A 20,013-nucleotide genomic window follows, 5' to 3' on the forward strand; every position below is an offset into this window, starting at 1 on the left:
TGGTGACCTTGGTCCCGGTGTTCCTGTTCCAGCCATCCCTGAATATTCTGCTGCCAGCCTGCTCCAGGGGGGTCGACGGAAGGACGCAGTGGCGGTCTGCTCTCTGAGGAGACGCTCACTCAGTCTGGCTCCGCGACTTAACAGTCAGTGTCGTAAGTAGAGGGCTTAGTAGGTAGCGGTGCCTGTGTCCCTTGCCAGGAACAGGACCAATACTGAACACCGTCGAAGTGACTCAGCAGCAGTGCAGTGTCATCTTCCGAGGGTAGCCTGTTGCAGCGGCCTGACATCCTTCCCTGGAGTGTCTGTAAAGTTAGTGAGGGTGCCCAGGTGTCTGACCAACACTGGGGGCTCATTGATTCGACAAAGTCTGGCGGTGGAACGAAGTTCAGGGGTGGATGTTGCAGTGAGTGCCGGGACGGGGCGGCGTGGGAGCATTCTGGGAGAAGGAACAAGCGTCGGGACAAGCAAAAAGAGAATAAAAAATAAAAAATAAAAAATCGCTAGGTTTCATTTGTTTGTGATGAATTTATTACCTTTCATGAAATAGTTTTGTATTTTGGTTACTTTTGCCAGTTTGCCAGTTCGTTTTTGGAACTTTGCAAAGCAGTGTCGTCTGTCAGTCTTGGTCTGGGGAAACGCCTATGAAAAGAGCCGAAGAATCCCCGTCTATTGGGTTTGCTTTTGATTATCCTGGTATAACCTGCTTCCTGCAAGTATGGGAACCGGGGATTTATTGCATGGGGAACATGAGATTTATTTTCCAGCTGGCTGTGAATGAAAACTCGTGAAAATGATGACAACTTGAATCATTTCACAAGTGACAACTGTTATCCTTTTCATTGTCTATGCAGGTTTCGATATATTATTTTTCCATTATTTCACTTGTGACAATTGCCATCGTTTTCTCCTGACAATTCCGGTTTCCAGCTTCTCTTTTTTTCTGCCCTTGACCATGCAGGTTTCCAGCTGCGCGTTTTACATTTAGTGAAGTTTTGATTTATTATTTCACTTGTGACAGTTGCCATTTTTTTCACTTGACCATGCAGATTTCCAGCTGAGCTTTTTACATTTAGTGAAGTTTTGATTTATTATTTCACTTGTGACAGTTGCCATTTTTTTCACTTGACCATGCAGGTTTCCAGCTGAGCTGTTTACATTTAGTAAAGTTTTTATTTATTCATTCACTTGTGACAGTTGACATTTTTTTCACTTGACCATGCAGGTTTCCAGCTGCTCTTTTCCCTGCACCGTGACGGTCAGCAGCCCCAGCGGACACATGACGGGCGATGGAACTGCAGTACTGACCACTGGCCAGAGGCCCAGCAACACTTTCCCTGCAACCTGGATTCCGACTGTGCAGACGGCAGGGACGAAGACAACTGTCCCTACTCCAGCCCCGAGTGTGGGCGCGGACTGATCGTTGTGGGACGCAAGTGCTGCATCTTGATTCGATCCGTAAGTCCACAAGAGCTTGTATCAAAGCGCCGGTCGAAGAGTGAATAATTATAGAAATACTACAGAATTATAAGGAGTACAGTACTTCAATCGACCTGCGCTTTGATACAGCCTACCAAAGGACCGCTCACGTGACCTACGTTCAGCCGATTCTTGATTTTCGAGCGATTTGTCCCCCTAAGGAAAGTGAGTTGAAAATGGCCGCCATGAAAACAGCACAAATGCTTAGCCTGCTTTGAAGCTAGCAGTTGAAGTGGCTCGCAGACTTCTAGGCGTCTTTGTATGGGAGGCATAACTCATCGAGCGAGCAAGGATCTCGCATTAAGTTATATTATTATATTTTACAACAAGTGAGCGTGTCGAGGAAAGCTATTTGAAAATCGGACGAAAACGCCGAACAGCGCTCAACTTAGATGAGTTTGTAAGCCGCATCTACGTTTCGTTTAAAAATCGCCAAACTGACTGGTTACATGATCAACTTCTTGCCGATTTGGTCTCGCTAACTTCTGAGCACCTTCCGTCGTCTTTGAAACTGTACTGAAATTAGGCGCACCAACCAAATGAGGATAGTTGCCTTGTACAGGAATTTCCTCAGTATTTGAAGAAGAAGAAGAACAAGTCGCGTAAGGCAAAATTACTACATTTAGTCAAGCTGTGGAACTCACAGAATGAAACTGAACGAAGTCCGCCGCTAGTGAAAAAGGCAGTGAAAGTGACGAGCCTGTTTGGCGCGGTAGCGGTTGCTCTGTGCTTCATAGCAAGCTTTACTGTACCTCTCTTCGTTTTAACTTCTGTGCGTGTCTTTAATCCAAACATATCATATCTATATATGTTTTTGGAATCAGGTATCGACAAGGAATAAGATGAAAGTGTTTTTAAATTGATTTCGAAAATTTAGATTTGATCATAATTTTTATATTTTTAATTGTCAGAGCTTGTTTTTAATCCGAATATAACATATTTATATGTTTTTGGAATCAGAAAATGATGAAGAATAAGATGAACGTAAATTTGAATAGTTTAATGGTTTTTTTTACAATTTTCAGATTTTTAATGACTAAAGTCATTAATTAATTTGTAAACCACCAAGCTGAAATGCAATACCGAAGTCCGGCCTTCCTCGAAGATTGCTTGGCCAAAATTTCAATCAATTCGATTGAAAAATGAGGTGTGACAGTGCCGCCTCAACTTTTTACAAAAAGCCGGATATGACGTCATCAAAGACATTTATTGAAAAAATGAAAAAAAATCCGGGGATATCATTCCCAGGAACTCTCATGTCAAATTTCATAAAGATCGGTCCAGTAGTTTGGTCTGAATCGCTCTACACACACACACAGACAGACAGACACACACACACACACACACACACACACGTACACACACACACACACACACACACACACACACACACACACACACACACACACACACACACACACATACACCGCGAGCCTCGTCTCCATTCCCCCTCTATGTTAAAACATTTAGTCAAAACTTGACTAAATGTAAAAAGTACATGGGATGCCCTTAATACCCTTTATGCGGTTTATCCCGGACTTAAGTCCCTAACCTCGACTCTCGCATGCCGGCTCTGAGCATCAAGGCCGGCTTGTAAAGAATGGACGGTGATGTGGCTACACCAAGCAGCGACAGTCACAAGCGAAGGCAAGACACAACAGGTATAAATGTGTCATGCCCGCATACCTACGAATGTCAGACTGTGGTTACCAACACACACGCACACACACATATAGTTTTCTCTCGCACTGTTGACGGTATTATTCCCCCCTCTGCTTCTTTACCTCTGTAAACTTGTAGGGGTAGTTATTTTTCGATAATGACCCAGCAACCAAACAAATAACGACCCAGCAACAGCCTGAATCCTCGATAGTGCAATGGGTTGAGAAGCTGTTCTGTTTCGGTACTACTTTTTGCGACTGAAAAGTTCCGAACGCTCTAATGTACGAAGTATACATCTCTGGAGCAAACAATACAAACATACCGCATTTAAATTAACAACTACAGGCCTGAACACATGAATCTCCATATAAAATCCATGAGTTCGGTTGTTTTCTGAATCTAGATCAGACGTTCATCACAAGCAATTTCCCAAGGCAAGTAACTCATACTTTGTCTAGCGAGAAGAGTAGTTCCCCTTCTTTTCACTCAGTTTCTTCGACAACAGACTGCAATCCGACGGTCAGTTTTCAACAATATTTCATTTAATAAACAGATCACACGCAACCAAATGCACACATCTCATCAATTTAAACAACATAAAGCGGTTTCATACACTATTTTCCCCAGGAAACTTAACTTCATACAGTTTTTAACGTTGGAACACGGGTGCAAAAGTTCGTCTGCTGGTCCCATTTGACGAAAGAACATTATCATAACCGATACCAAAACATATACATAACACACAATATCTGCCTTTGCCGCCACAGCAGAATAACAGCATATCTATGTACTTGATTTTAGTCCAAAATAGGAAAACTGACAAGAAGTGTTAACAGAATGGAATGATTTGCACGGAACTATACAACCGCGCATTAATCGATCGCCTGCGCAGGTTGACTGGTTGAGTGAATAGGATTCGATCAAACTTTCGCAAAAAACCTCCTCTTTTCTTTGAATAACTGAAGAAAGGAGGAATAAAGAGGTTACACACCTCGTCTCAGTGATTATCAAAAATAATGGTCTCAGTTCGCGGTCATGAAAAAGCTCGCTAAAGCTCGCATTTTTCATGATCCGCTAACTTCGACCATTATTTTTGATAATCACTGAGACTCGGCATGTAACCTCTACATACATGCCATGCTGGGACGCAACTATATAGGGATTGGGGCGGCGCTGCTTTCAAACCAGTTTGTCGCTTTCGGCGTGGGTTCGACCCCAAGGTCAGCGAGATATTTAATTGCCAGAGTCAAAGGTGAAGATGCTCCTCGGTGTCGGAACATGCATGCGCACGATACAGATGCTAAGCTGACAGTGAACGACTCAGGGCTTGGAAACATGAACGCATGCAGAAAAAACCCAACTGAATAGCGCCGTACTGTTTAACAGCTCGCTTTTCCACGTGAGAAAGCAGCTCGAGTTTACACCAGGGTAACCTTGTTCTTATCCCCGTTGTGTTTCACGTGCGAGAGGTACGTTGTAGGAGCCCGACATGACTGTATGATACCTTATTCCTATTCCCGTTGTGTTTCACGTTGCAGAAGCCCGACATGACTGTATGATACCTTATTCCTATCCAGGTTGTGTTTCACGTTGCAGGAGACCGACATGGCTGTATGATACCTTGTTCCTATCCCCGTTGTGTTTCACGTTGCAGAAGCCCGACATGACTGTATGATACCTTGTTCCTATCCCCGTTGTGTTTCACGTTGCAGGAGCCCGACATGACTGTATGATACCTTATTCCTATCCCCGTTGTGTTTCACGTTGCAGGAGCCCGACATGACTGTATGATACCTTATTGTTATCCCCGTTGTGTTTGACGTTGCAGGAGCCCGACGTGGCTCGCAAGACGTGGAACGAAGCCGACGCGGACTGCCGACGTCGTGGCGGGCTGCTGGTCAGTTTGAACGGACCCGAGGACTGGCACTCTCTGGAATTATATATGTATCGCCACTTGCGGGAAGTTTTTATTGGACTTCGGACGACATCTGACAGTCTGCCGCCCGTGTACGTGGTTTGCTTCTTGCGGTGTGTTCACAATGTGATGTGCAGATGTACCTTCTCAATCCTTCCGGAGATTGTATATGTCGATAACATTCTGATTACAAAACTGTTAACACTTTCGGTCGGGGACAATGTTTGCTGTTTTTTAACATTTTGTTTTGCATGTACTGGTGTTTGTTTCGTGTTGATGAGATATGCCGAAAGACCTAAGGTTGCAAGCAGTGCATAAGCGAATCATCCTTCTTTGAATAATGACATTCCTACATTTACTGTGTATGCAGCGTTGTTTTATTGGTACCAATACTCGGTGTATTCTCTTTATTGTCTTGGAAACAACAACAGATGTCTATCAAAAACAGTCTGCGCATAGTGTTAACCCGTGTCCAGCCCGACCCGACCCGGATAGGAAGCCGAGAGTGAACAGAGGCACAGAGCGTTTTGATGAGTGTTTTGGACATACTGGAACTTTTTAGAAAAGTTTGATTAAATTGTAATAACCTTTTACAGTATGCTTGCAAAAATTCAGCAATTTGCACACTTCAACACAAATAAATATTACAATTGAGGATCAATTTTGGAACAAAGGCAACATCGCGGGTGGTATGGAAATGTGAGCGTGAAACAACAATTTACGAAAAACAGGTCTTCCAACATCAAAACCAAGTCCAGCGCAGCAGACTGAACTGGCACGGTTTTTATCGGGTGTACCAAAATTGATCCCTAATTGTAATATTCATTTGTGTTGAAGTGTGCACAATGCTGACATTTTGCAACTATACTGAACAGAGTTATTACAGTTTAATCAAACGTTTCTGAAAATTTCCAGAACAGTGGTCGCCGCTTATAAAAAAACGCGGTAAATAAAAACAGACGTTTTTTAAATACAGTCTGGTCCGGTCCGGATTTACCACTATATAACCTATGTAAAACTCCGCCGGTTATTAAATACAGGGGCCGTTTAATAAAAACACTTTTTGTTCATTTTCTCTCTGCTCAGAGGGTTAGTAGTCGCCTTCTGGTCGTGAATTCTTGTCAGTAAACCGTTAGATGACAACTCAAGACACTTCAGCGTTTGTGTGAACAGTGATCGTCATCGTCGTCTATTTTACGAAAAGACCAAACACTTACCCTGCCCCGTTTTATTCAACCAGATGTGGATGTGACTCCTGTGCCCCCACCCCCTGGGATGATAGATGAAGAGTTTGAGAGCTGGGTGTCTATGGATGATGACAGCCCTGTCGCCCTGGAGCTGAGTGAGGAGGAGCAGAGTGAAGCTGCTCTCCAGGAGATCATCTCCGACATCAAAGCTGTGGGTCCTGCTGCTGACGACGGCGATGGCCCCGACGAGGAAGAGGACGACGATGAAGAAGAAGAAGTCCCCACCCCTACCAATTCTCAGATGAGACAAGCGCTGCAAGTCCTCACAATGGGACTTGAGAGGAGGGGGTTTGAACACGCTGCCAAGTTTGACACTATGGGAGGGGAGATCCCTGACACTATGGGAGGGGAGATCCGTGACACTATGGGAGGGGAGATCCCTGACACTATGGGAGGGGAGATCCCTGACACTATGGGAGGGGAGATCCCTGACACTATGGGAGGGGAGATCCCTGACACTATGGGAGGGGAGATCCCTGACACTATGGGAGGGGAGATCCCTGACACTATGGGAGGGGAGATCCCTGACTTTTTTCGCAAACAGCCCATGGATCAGATGACCATAGAACAATGCCTCGGCAAACTGTGATGTGCGATACATGAACATATTCTGAATCGTTTTTATTTGTCATTAAAATGCTTTTGGTAAAGTTTCAAAACGGTTGTACGGTGTAATCAGTTTAGCTTGTATGCGTGCGTCGGTCTTCTTACCTTTCGTTACTGATGGACATGTTCAATCAATCAATCAATCAATATGAAGCTTATATCGCGCGTATTCCGAGGGTACAGTTCTAAGCGCAGGGATTTTAATTTTAATTTTTTTAATTTTTCATTTTATGCAATTTATATCGCGCACATATTCAAGGCGCAGGGATTTATTTATGCCGTGTGAGATGGAATGTTTTTACACAATACATCACGCATTCACATCGGCCAGCAGATCGCAGCCATTTCGGCGCATATCCTACTTTTCACGGCCTATTATTCCAAGTCACACGGGTATTTTGGTGGACATTTTTATCTATGCCTATACAATTTTGCCAGGAAAGACCCTTTTGTCAATCGTGGGATCTTTAACGTGCACACCCCAATGTAGTGTACACGAAGGGACCTCGGTTTTTCGTCTCATCCGAAAGACTAGCACTTGAACCCACCACCTAGGTTAGGAAAGGGGGGAGAAAATTGCTAACGCCCTGACCCAGGGTCGAACTCGCAACCTCTCGCTTCCGAGCGCAAGTGCTTTAATTACCACTCGGCCACACAGTTCAACACATATTCAGCACGCAGCCGTTTATTAAAAACGCCGCTTTAATATTAAAAACACTTTTGTTCGGTCCCAAGGTGTTTTTTTTACAAGCGGCGACTACTGTATGTCCAAAAAACTCACCAAAACGCCATGATATTTTACACACTCTTTTGCAATTGTATTAACAATATTCATGGCAAATCTAAAAGCAATACAGACTACGGGTTTTTTACCCACATAGCCCACACAAAATGACGCGAAATCAAGCCTTTTACGGCTTCTGACGAGGCTGACACCAGTCGTCTTCAAAATGGCAAAGCAACACTGCTAGGCACAATAGCTGAACCAAATCAATTTGTGTGGGTAGAAAATGAGTTGTTCTTTAATTTGAGAAAAAAACCCAGGGTCACTCTTGCTTATTTTGATTTTTTATGTATTTTAGTGTCTGCAAATTTGCTTTTGCGAATTTGCTTTTGGGGGGTGTCCTAGGTCTCCGGTACACTGCTTAAGCACTAATTGATGAAAAATGAAACTCTTTGTTTCAAACGGTAGGGGAATAAATTACCTTTCTGGCAATATACTTGGTTTTACTATAACTGACCGCATCACAAAGTTCTACAGCAAAATGTATGTGTTTAGTTTTTTATGGCGATTAGTGTAGATACCAACCACGCTGTGTGTTGCAGATACCGGCAGACATGGCAGCACGCGGACGGTAGCATTGCCTACTACATTCCCGACCTAGCCATGTACAAATACTCCAGGCCGTCGTGCATCAAGCTCAGCATTGACTACCCACACAATCCTGTGCTGTCGCCTCTGATATGCAACAAGCATTTCGATGCAGATTACATCTGTGAGCTTCATCCAAGGGCACAATCAGTCCGAGAAGAAACAGTGAAAGTGGTTCCTCTAGGATCGCATCAGTCTTCACTTACAAACTCCACAAACTTTGTGCTTTGTTCTCAAGGACATCTCTCACACAGTTTCCTGTCATGTGATCTGCAAAGCGCATGCTTAGAGCAACGTTCAACTTCATGTTCCGGTGTCGTGATGCCACATCCGCCGTCGTTCACATGCGCCAACGGCCGGCAGAGCGTGCCCTTCACCTTGGTATGTGACTTCCGGTCTGACTGCATCGACAACAGCGATGAAAGCTTCTGCCACCACTTGCCATGTGATCAAACCGTCAACTTTCAATGTCACAATGGACAGGTAAACATTTTGTCAACTATTTATTTTCTGAGGTAAAATCCGAACAGACATGAGTGACCCACAATTGGCATGAATCACGTCAGGTGACGGGGAGGGGGGGGGGGGGGGGGGGCATTTTCATTTGGGTATGTGGCAAAGCGTAACTTTTTCTATGAGTGTGTGAATTAGGCACGGCGTTTTGGGGGTTTGTGACAAAGCTTTATTTGTTTCAGTGTGTGAAACGGCAGGCAGTTTGCAATGACGCGGAGGACTGTTTACACGGTGGCGACGAGGACCTGTGCACCACTGCCAGCTTTTTCCCCATAAAGGCGGTCACGTGGCCCGTGGTCATCAACCTGGAGGGTCCCAGGACAGTCCGGCTGGTCCCTATCAACACCACCTACAGCACTGACCAGCCACTGGACTGTCCACCCGCCCATTTCCAGTGTCCGGATAGCGGTTACTGCCTGTCCGTCTTCACGCGCTGTAACGGGGTGTACGACTGTCAGGGCCGCCAGGACGAGGCTGACTGTGACCGATACACGTGCCCTGGTTTCTATCGCTGTCGTGCCTCCGCCGTCTGTCTGACTGCTGCCGAGATGTGTGACGGAGTGTCTCACTGTCCGCAGCACGACGATGAACTGCTGTGTGACTCGGTGTGTCCGCCCGGCTGCACGTGCTATGGCCACGCCTTCTTCTGTGGCGGCCCGTTCCAGGCGGGCCAGTTTGCAGAGCTGCGTTACCTGCACGCCAATGGGAGCGGGCTTCGTCCTGCTGATGTCAGCAACAACACCATGCTGGTTTACCTCAACCTGGCCAGCTGTGCACTGAGGGAACTCTCACACCTGAGTCTGCCTAACCTGCACATTCTGCACCTGGGTGACAACCACCTGACTGAGGTCAGCGATGAACACCTTTTCCACCTGCCCAACCTGCGACACCTGTCCCTGGCTGGTAACCCCCTGACCTCCATCTTCCGAAAGCAGCGTGTGGCCCCTGTTCTATCCTCCCTCCTTCACAGTCTTGACCTGTCACGTGTGACGATCCCCGTGTTCCACATGACTGCCCTCAGCCCATTCCCCAACATTGAGGTCCTCAACCTGAGTGACTGTGAGGTGGACACGTTGTCCACTGACCGCTTGGAGACTCCCACTTCCTTGCACGTGCTGGACGTGCGCGGCTGCCCCCTGACCTACTTTCCCAGAGACTTGCTGCAAGGCCTGGGTCAGCTTCGTGAGGTGATGGCGGATAACTACAAGCTGTGCTGCCCCGTCACTCTCCCCCCCGGCTTCAACCTGGCGGACTGCAGGGCGCCGAGTGACGAGGTGTCGTCCTGTGACAACCTGCTGCGTTCCCACGTCTACCGCGTCTTCCTAGCGCTCTTCGCCGCCCTGGCCTTGCTGGGCAACCTCACGGTCTTCGTGGCCCGCGTGTTTCTAAACAGAGTGAGGAATGGCTTCGACGTCTTTACAATCACCCTGTGTTCGTCAGATTTCTTGATGGGCGTCTACCTGGCCATCATCGGCGTGGCGGACCGTCACTACATGGGCTCCTACCTGTGGAATGACGTCAGCTGGAGGCGCAGCGCAGCTTGCAAGGTAGCTGGCTTTCTGTGCATGACGTCCAACGAGGTGTCGGCCCTGGTGGTCTGTCTGATCACGCTGGACAGGCTGCTCGTGCTGCGCTTCCCCTTCAGCCGGGTTCGCTTCAGCAAGAAGACCGGGGCACTGGCCTCAGGCACGGTCTGGGTGGTGGGTGTGGTGCTGGCCCTCATCCCACTGCTGCCTCCCACCGCCCACTGGGGTTTCTACAGTCTCAACGGAATCTGCGTGCCGCTGCCCATCACCAGGGAAGAGTTCCTCGGTCATAACTACTCCTTTAGCCTGTTCATTGTCTTCAACTTCGTGCTGTTCATGCTGATCGCTGTGGGCCAGCTCCTCATCTACCAGTCTGTACAGAAAAACAGTCTAAAGCACGCCGACGTCACCAACCAATCTAGCAAGGACCAGAGGCTGGCCAGACGACTCATCACCATCGCCATGTCTGACTTTCTTTGCTGGTTCCCCGTCGGTCTGCTGGGCATCCTGTCATCCGCTGGTCAGCCTATCTCTGGCGAGGTCAACGTGGCCTTGGCCATCTTTGCGCTGCCCCTCAACTCGGCCATCAACCCCTTCCTCTATACAGTCAACAGACTGCTGGAGAAGAGGCAGATGGAGAGAGAGAAGCGATTGATGGAACAGCTGACAGTGCAGATCAAACAACGAGCAGTGTTCAATGAGCAAGATAGCAGGAACGTCTGAGACTTTCTTGCCTGTACGTGGTCTTTCTCATCGCCACTCAGTATGTGATCCCTCGTGATTTTGTCGTTTACTCTTTCCCCTTGTAGGTTTTGCTTTGTTTCAAGCGGCACAATTTTCATGTTCATTTTTGTTGGAGAGTTGTAGACCTATGTCTGTTATGTTCTTGTTATACTATTAAACGTTTCAACTCCAGATGAAAAGATACACCGTGTTTGCACTCATAACACATATAGCGGTTGGACTACACCACCACTATTGAAAATAAAAGTGTTGAGTATTTATGTGCGTGTCTGCTCAATCTGTGTGTATATGAATTAGTGTGTATGTATGCTTGTTGAGTGTGTATATGAATTAGTGTGTATGTATGCTTGTTGAGTGTGTATCTGAGACAAAGTCAAAGAGTGAAAATGAATGAACAGAAAGAGATGAAAGTATTTTAAGATTAAACTAAACTACAAAAACTTACAACCAAAACGTTAACCTTTACAACATTTATTGACACTAAACAAATGACAACAGTTTCTCTATTCTATCTCAAGGGAGACAACTATTCTATCAGTATCATTAAACTCAGGACTGCTGCTAACACTCCTAAGAAAACTAACACTAGAACCAATATAATGACTAAAGATTCACAGACTAAAAGAATGAACACTAGATTACATAAACAACTCACAAATGACTGACAATACTAATGACTTCACACAACAAACTCACAACCGACCCAAACCGACCCACCACATGCCTGCACACACAAAACAACATGGCGCAAATTAGCTTCACAGCGACCGGTCATGATTATACATATTTCTTGCTAAAAAACCAACAAACACAATAAACCAAACATAGGAATATGTTACTTAGGTTCTTAACAACAACTCTGCCAAATACAACCCTTCCACTCACCATGGAGTTGGACTTCTAAGCCAAAAACAACTACATCAGCTGCAGCCGGTCTTGTCCCAAGAACAACAAGTCGCGTAAGGCGAAAATACAATATTTAGTCAAGTAGCTGTCGAACTCACAGAATGAAACTGAACGCAATGCCATTTTACTCGTAGCATCGTCAGGCCACCGCTCATGGCAAAGGCAGTGAAATTGACAAGAAGAGCGGGGTAGTAGTTGCGCTAAGAAGGATAGCACGCTTTTCTGTACCTCTCTTTGTTTTAACTTTCTGAGCGTGTTTTTAATCCAAACATATCATATCTATATGTTTTTGGAATCAGGAACCGACAAGGAATAAGATGAAAGTGTTTTTAAATTGATTTGGACAATTTAATTTTGATAATAATTTTTATATATTTAATTTTCAGAGCTTGTTTTTAATTCGAATATAACATATTTATATGTTTTTGGAATCAGCAAATGATGGAGAATAAAATAAACGTAAATTTGGATCGTTTTATAAAAATTTTTTTTTTTTTTTAAATTTTCCGATTTTTAATGACCAAAGTCATTAATTATTTTTTAAGCCACCACGCTGAAATGCAATACCGAACCCCGGGCTTCGTCGAAGATTACTTGACCAAAATTTCAACCAATTTGGTTGAAAAATGAGGGCGTGACAGTGCCGCCTCAACTTTCACGAAAAGCCGGATATGACGTCATCAAAGACATTTATCAAAACAATGAAAAAAAAGTTCGGGGATTTCATACCCAGGAACTCTCATGTCAAATTTCATAAAGATCGGTCCAGTAGTTTAGTCTGAATCGCTCTACACACACACACAGACACACACACACACACACACACACACACACACACACACGCACATACACCACGACCCTCGTTTCGATTCCCCCTCGATGTTAAAATATTTAGTCAAAACTTGACTAAATATAAAAAGGGACCTTCGCTAAGAATGCTGGGAACTCTCGAAAAGAAAATTAAAAAGGGAAATAATTCGGAACCTTCTGACCTATACGTCTTTGACGAGGTTATCTCCCGTCCTCCACACACAAATGACACGATCCTCATAACATGAACAAGTGTAGAAGGCACAGAAATATTACTGGAACAGCTTCCCAAAATGCATGATGTAAACATAGTCGGTGTCTAACATATACCTCATGTATTCCTCTTTTTGCTGCATCGAAGCGATCATTGAAAATATAGCTCGTAGTGCCCGTAATCAAAGACCTCTTGACATTATTGCTGTCAGAAAGTGGAACCTTACATTCAAAGCTCTTTTATTGATATGATATGCATCCAAGCACACCCTTCGTGTACCACAAACGCAGACTAGCTTATTCTAAGTGCATCTTGTGATTTTGGTGGCTCTGCATGTCAAAATGACAGAAATTATGTAGTTGGAAAACACACATTCTATCCTTAATTGTCCCTCACATGTTGAACTTTATTGTCTGCCACATTTTGCTTTATTGTCCCTTACATATTGTACTTTATTGTCCCTTACATATTGAACTTTATTGTCCCTCACATATTGTACTTTATTGTCCCTCACATAATTGTACTTTATTGTCCCTCACATATTGTACTTTATTGTCCCACACATGTACTTTATTGTCCCTCACATATTGTACTTTATTGTCCCACACATATTGTACTTTATTGTCCTTTACATATTGTACTTTATTGTCCCTTACATATTGTACTTTATTGTCCCACACATGTACTTTATTGTCCCTTACATATTGCACTTTATTGTCCCTTACATACTGTACTTTATTGTCCCTCACATATTGTACTTTATTGTCCCTTACATATTGTACTTTATTGTCCCTCACATATTGTACTTTATTGTCCCTTACATATTGTACTTTATTGTCCCTTACATATTGTACTTTATTGTCCCTCACATATTGTTCTTTATTGTCCCTTACATATTGTTCTTTATTGTCCCTCACATGTACTTTATTGTCCCTTACATATTGTACTTTATTGTCCCACACATATTGTTCTTTATTGTCCCTTACATATTGTACTTTTTTTGTCCCTCACATATTGTACTTTATTGTCCCTCACATATTGTACTTTATTGTCCCTCACATATTGTACTTTATTGTCCCTTACATATTGTACTTTATTGTCCCTCACATATTGTACTTTATTGTCCCTCACATATTGTACTTTATTGTCCCTTACATATTGTACTTTATTGTCCCTTACATATTGTACTTTATTGTCCCTCACATATTGTTCTTTATTGTCCCTTACAATTTGTTCTTCATTGTCCCTCACATATTGTACTTTATTGTCCCTTACATATTGTACTTTATTGTCCCACACATGTACTTTATTGTTCCTCACATATTGTACTTTATTGTCCCACACATGTACTTTATTGTCCCTTACATATTGTACTTTATTGTCCCATACATATTGTACTTTATTGTCCCTTACATATTGTACTTTATTGTCCCTTACATATTGTACTATATTGTCCCTTACATATTGTACTTTATTGTCCCTCACATATTGTACTTTATTGTCCCTTACATATTGTTCTTTATTGTCCCTCACATGCACTTTATTGTCCCTTACATATTGTACTTTATTGTCCATCACATATTGTACTTTATTGTCCCTTACATATTGTACTTTATTGTCCCTTACAATTTGTTCTTCATTGTCCCTCACATATTGTACTTTATTGTCCCTTACATATTGTACTTTATTGTCCCTTACATATTGTACTTTATTGTCCCTCACATATTGTTCTTTATTGTCCCTTACAATTTGTTCTTCATTGTCCCTCACATATTGTACTTTATTGTCCCTTACATATTGTACTTTATTGTCCCACACATGTACTTTATTGTCCCTCACATATTGTACTTTATTGTCCCACACATGTACTTTATTGTCCCTTACATATTGTACTTTATTGTCCCATACATATTGTACTTTATTGTCCCTTACATATTGTACTTTATTGTCCCTTACATATTGTACTATATTGTCCCTTACATATTGTACTTTATTGTCCCTCACATATTGTACTTATTGTCCCTTACATATTGTTCTTTATTGTCCCTCACTTGCACTTTATTGTCCCTTACATATTGTACTTTATTGTCCATCACACATTGTACTTTATTGTCCCTTACATATTGTACTTTATTGTCGCTTACAATTTGTTCTTCATTGTCCCTCACATATTGTACTTTATTGTCCCTCACATATTGTACTTTATTGTCCCTTACATATTGTACTTTATTGTCCCACACATGTACTTTATTGTTCCTCACATATTGTACTTTATTGTCCCACACATGTACTTTATTGTCCCTTACATATTGTACTTTATTGTCCCATACATATTGTACTTTATTGTCCCTTACATATTGTACTTTATTGTCCCTTACATATTGTACTATATTGTCCCTTACATATTGTACTTTATTGTCCCTCACATATTGTACTTTATTGTCCCTTACATAATGTTCTTTATTGTCCCTCACATGCACTTTATTGTCCCTTACATATTGTACTTTATTGTCCATCACATATTGTACTTTATTGTCCCTTACATATTGTACTTTATTGTCCCTTACATATTGTACTTTATTGTCCCTTACATATTGTACTTTATTGTCCCTTACATATTGTACTTTATTGTCCCTTACATATTGTACTTTGTACTTGTATATTGGACAAATACGGACTTATCTGTCATATATAGCAATTTTTGTGTGATAAAAGCTTTGGCTGTGGACAGAAACGAGTCCGTTTTAGGCGGCAAATTTAAAGTGGAAGTAAAGTTGGTAATTCACAAAAATGTTAGTCTGTAAGACGCCTGGCGCTTCAGAAAAAGAATGCTGCATGTCCGTGCACTCAAAAACCAAACGAGAAATGCCTTCAACAGATTTTAACCCACACCATCAGTCTAATGTTTACTTCAATCAGAGACAGCGCGAAAATAGATGGCGGAGTAGATGTTTTAAGCCTCACGGATATCTGAAGAGACACAGGAAGAGGAAGAAAGGGGAAGACACAGAACGAAAAGCTTATTTTGAAACTCCAAAGGAGTGATTAGCTAGAGCGTGGGCAATTCCTTCTTTATTCAACTTTCTGTTTTCAAACCGGCCCCCGTAGCGCAGTGGTTAGCGCATCGGGCTGCGGGCCGGGAGGTCGTGGGTTCGAATCCCATCAGGGTCATGTGGGTTTTTTCGGGCTACGGTCGGCTCCTACCCAGAGTGGAAGTGCTATGGTTCCTATGGGAAGGCTGGGATCACACAGCCGAGTGTCATTCACTTAACGAATGCGACTTTGAGGGTGCTCAGGTTCTGTATACCTGAACAACACCGCAGGTGCGGCAGTTCTCGGGCCTGGTTGACGCCAGGATATTATGACAGTAAGCGTAGAGTGCTGCCCTGTCAAGTAGTCTCAAAAACCAAATTGGAAATCCAAAGCATCATCATAATCATCCTCATCTTATTAATCATCCAACAATATAAATTGTCCTTGCTCTTGTGGCCCTTCATGCCCGGAGCTCTCATGGTGACCTTGGTCTCAGTGTTCCTGTTCGATCCTTCCCTGAATAGTAGTTCTGCTGTCAGTCTTCAACGTGTGACGTTCTGGGGGGTCGACGGAGGGACGTGGTGGCGGTCTGCTCTCTGGAGGGGACGCTCACTCAGTCTGGCTCCGCGACTTAAAGTCAATGTCGTTTGTAGGGGGCATAATAGGTAGTGGGCTGCGTCCGTTAGCTCGGGACAGACCCACTACTGAACACCGTCGAAGTGACTCAGCAGAAGTGCAGTGTCATCTTCCGAGGGTAGCCTACCGCAGCGACCCGACATCCCCCCCTGGAGCGTCTGTAAAATCGACAAGTCTGGCAGCGGAACGAAAATTCAGAGGTGGTTGGAGCAGCGAGTGCAGGGACGGGGCGGTGTGAGAGCACAACGGGACAAGGGAACAGGTGTAAGGACGAGGAAAAAAAAACAAAGAAAAAAAAACACCTTTCTGTTTTCATTCTCCCATTGTCATTGTGAATGTTGCAATAGGCACGCTAAGTCTGTCTTCAGTCTTCCATTTTCATTGTAAATGTGGCAATAGGCACGCTAAGGCTATCTTCAGTCTTCCATTTTCATTGTAAATGTGGCGATAGGCACGCTAAGTCTGTCTTCAGTCTTCCATTGTCATTGTGAATGTGGCAATAGGCACGCTAAGTCTGTCTTCAGTCTTCCATTTTCATTGTAAATGTGGCAATAGGCACGCTAAGTCTGTCTTCAGTCTTCCATTGTCATTGTGAATGTGGCAATAGGCACGCTAAGTCTGTCTTCAGTCTTCCATTTTCATTGTGAATGTGGCAATAGGCACGTTGAGGCTGTCTTCAGCAAGTAAGAGTGGGCGAGTCACTGACCGTGAATAGTTTAACACAGCCAGCTTTGCAATAATCAATCAATATGAGGCTTATATCGCGCGTATTCCGTGGGTACAGTTCTAAGCGCAGGGATTTAAAAATTTTTTTTTTTTAAATTTTATGCAATTTATATCGCGCACATATTCAAGGCGCAGGGATTTATTTATGCCGTGTGAGATGGATTTTTTTTACACAATACATCACGCATTCACATCGGCCAGCAGATCGCAGCCATTTCGGCGCATATCCTACTTTTCACGGCCTATTATTCCAAGTCACACAATAAAGGTCTGTCACACGACTAACTCGTAATAGCGGGTATTGTACACTGCACTGGCCTAGACCTGGCCTTCACTTGAAATACACTACTTCCACTTGACTTATCTCACCTTTTATTTGCAATTAGCAACGACAATACTGAAACGGAGACAGCCATTCACACACGAAGCTCCACGAGTTGAGTGCATAATTAATGTCGTCTATGTGTCCAGGTGGACGGCTGGTCTTGTCCCGTGTCTAAACCTGTCGGGCACATCTCATGTCTAGTGTCTAAACCTGTCGGGCACATCTCATGTCCCGTGTCTAAACCTATCGGGCACATCTCATGTCCCGTGTCTAAACCTGTCGGGCACATCTCATGTCCCGTGTCTAAACCTGTCGGGCACATCTCATGTCCCGTGTCTAAACCTGTCGGGCACATCTCATGTCCCGTGTCTAAACCTGTAGGGCACATCTCATGTCCCGTGTCTATACCTGTCGGGCACATCTCATGTCCCTTGTCTAAACCTGTAGGGCACATCTCATGTCCCGTGTCTAAACCTGTAGGGCACATCTCATGTTCCGTATCTAAACCTGTCGGGCACATCTCATGTCCCGTGTCTAAACATGTATGGCACATCTCATGTCCCGTGTCTAAACCTGTCGGGCACATCTCATGTCCCGTGTCTAAACCTGTCGGGCACATATCATGTCCCGTGTCTAAACATGTAGGGCACATCTCATGTCCCGTGCCTAAACCTGTCGGGCACATCTCATGTCCCGTGTCTAAACCTGTAGCGCACATCTCATGTCCCGTGTCTAAACCTGTCGGGCACATCTCATGTCCCGTGTCTAAACCTGTAGGGCACATCTCATGTCCCGTGTCTAGACCTGTAGGGCACATCTCATGTCCCGTGTCTAAACCTGACGGGCACATCTCATGTCCCTTGTGTAAACCTGTCGGGCACATCTCATGTCCCGTGTCTAAACCTGTAGGGCACATCTCATGTCCCGTGTCTAAACCTGACGGGCACATCTCATGTCCCTTGTGTAAACCTGTCGGGCACATCTCATGTCCCGTGTCTAAACCTGACGGGCACATCTCATGTCCCTTGTGTAAACCTGTCGGGCACATCCCATGTCCCGTGTCTAAACCTGTCGGGCACATCTCATGTCCCGTGTCTAAACCTGTCGGGCACATCTCATGTCCCGTGTCTAAACCTGTCGGGCACATCTCATGTCCCGTGTCTAAACCTGTAGGGCACATCTCATGTCCCGTGTGTAAACCTGTCGGGCACATCTCATGTCCCGTGTCTAAACCTGTAGGGCACATCTCATGTCCCGTGTCTAAACCTGTATGGCACATCTCATGTCCCGTGTCTAAACCTGTAGGGCACATCTCATGTCCCGTGTCTAAACCTGTAGGGCACATCTCATGTTCCGTATCTAAACCTGTCGGGCACATCTCATGTCCCGTGTCTAAACCTGTAGGGCACATCTCATGTCCCGTGTCTAAACCTGTAGGGCACATCTCATGTCCCGTGTCTAAACCTGTCGGGCACATCTCATGTCCCGTGTCTAAACCTGTAGGGCACATCTCATGTCCCGTGTCTAAACCTGTAGGGCACATCTCATGTCCCGTGTCTAGACCTGACGGGCACATCTCATGTCCCTTGTGTAAACCTGTCGGGCACATCTCATGTCCCGTGTCTAAACCTGTAGGGCACATCTCATGTCCCGTGTCTAAACCTGTAGGGCACATCTCATGTCCCGTGTCTAAACCTGTAGGGCACATCTCATGACCCGTGTCTAAACCTGTAGGGCACATCTCATGTCCCGTGTCTAAACCTGTCGGGCACATCTCATGTCCCGTGTCTAAACCTGTCGGGCACATCTCATGTCCCGTGTCTAAACCTGTAGGGCACATCTCATGTCCCGTGTCTAAACCTATAGGGCACATCTCATGACCCGTGTCTAAACCTGTCGGGCACATCTCATGTCCCGTGTCTAAACCTGTCGGGCACATCTCATGTCCCGTGTCTAAACCTGTAGGGCACATCTCATGTCCCGCGTCTAAACCTGTAGGGCACATCTCATGTTCCGTGTCTAAACCTGTCGGGCACATCTCATGTCCCGTGTCTAAACCTGTCTGGCACATCTCATGTCCCGTGTCTAAACCTGTGGGGCACATCTCATGTCCCGTGTCTATACCTGTAGGGCACATCTCATGTCCCGTGTCTAAACCTGACGGGCACATCTCATGTCCCTTGTGTAAACCTGTCGGGCACATCTCATGTCCCGTGTCTAAACCTGTCGGGCACATCTCATGTCCCGTGTCTAAACCTGTCGGGCACATCTCATGTCCCGTGTCTAAACCTGTCGGGCACAT

The 20,013-nt window shown here is 44.6% G+C and overlaps 1 protein-coding gene, 1 long non-coding RNA gene and 1 pseudogene across 2 annotated transcripts in view; 1 reads left to right on the forward strand and 2 right to left on the reverse strand.

Annotated features, from left to right (window-relative positions):
* The window catches only part of LOC138946507 (uncharacterized), a 458,926-nt gene that overhangs the window by 357,149 nt on the left and 81,764 nt on the right, over window positions 1–20,013 (reverse strand). The gene's annotated exons all lie outside the window — the stretch shown is intronic.
* LOC138958672 (G-protein coupled receptor GRL101-like) lies at window positions 7,964–11,321 on the forward strand. The gene is made up of 2 exons (XM_070329902.1): window positions 7,964–8,761; window positions 8,974–11,321. Exons 1-2 carry the CDS (start codon window positions 8,192–8,194, stop codon window positions 11,038–11,040), a joined length of 2,637 nt encoding a protein of 878 aa, XP_070186003.1. The 5' UTR covers window positions 7,964–8,191; the 3' UTR covers window positions 11,041–11,321.
* Window positions 13,190–15,543, reverse strand: LOC138950963 (uncharacterized; annotated as a pseudogene).

This window comes from Littorina saxatilis, linkage group LG1 (assembly GCF_037325665.1).
Source record: "Littorina saxatilis isolate snail1 linkage group LG1, US_GU_Lsax_2.0, whole genome shotgun sequence".
Lineage (NCBI taxonomy): Eukaryota > Metazoa > Mollusca > Gastropoda > Littorinimorpha > Littorinidae > Littorina > Littorina saxatilis.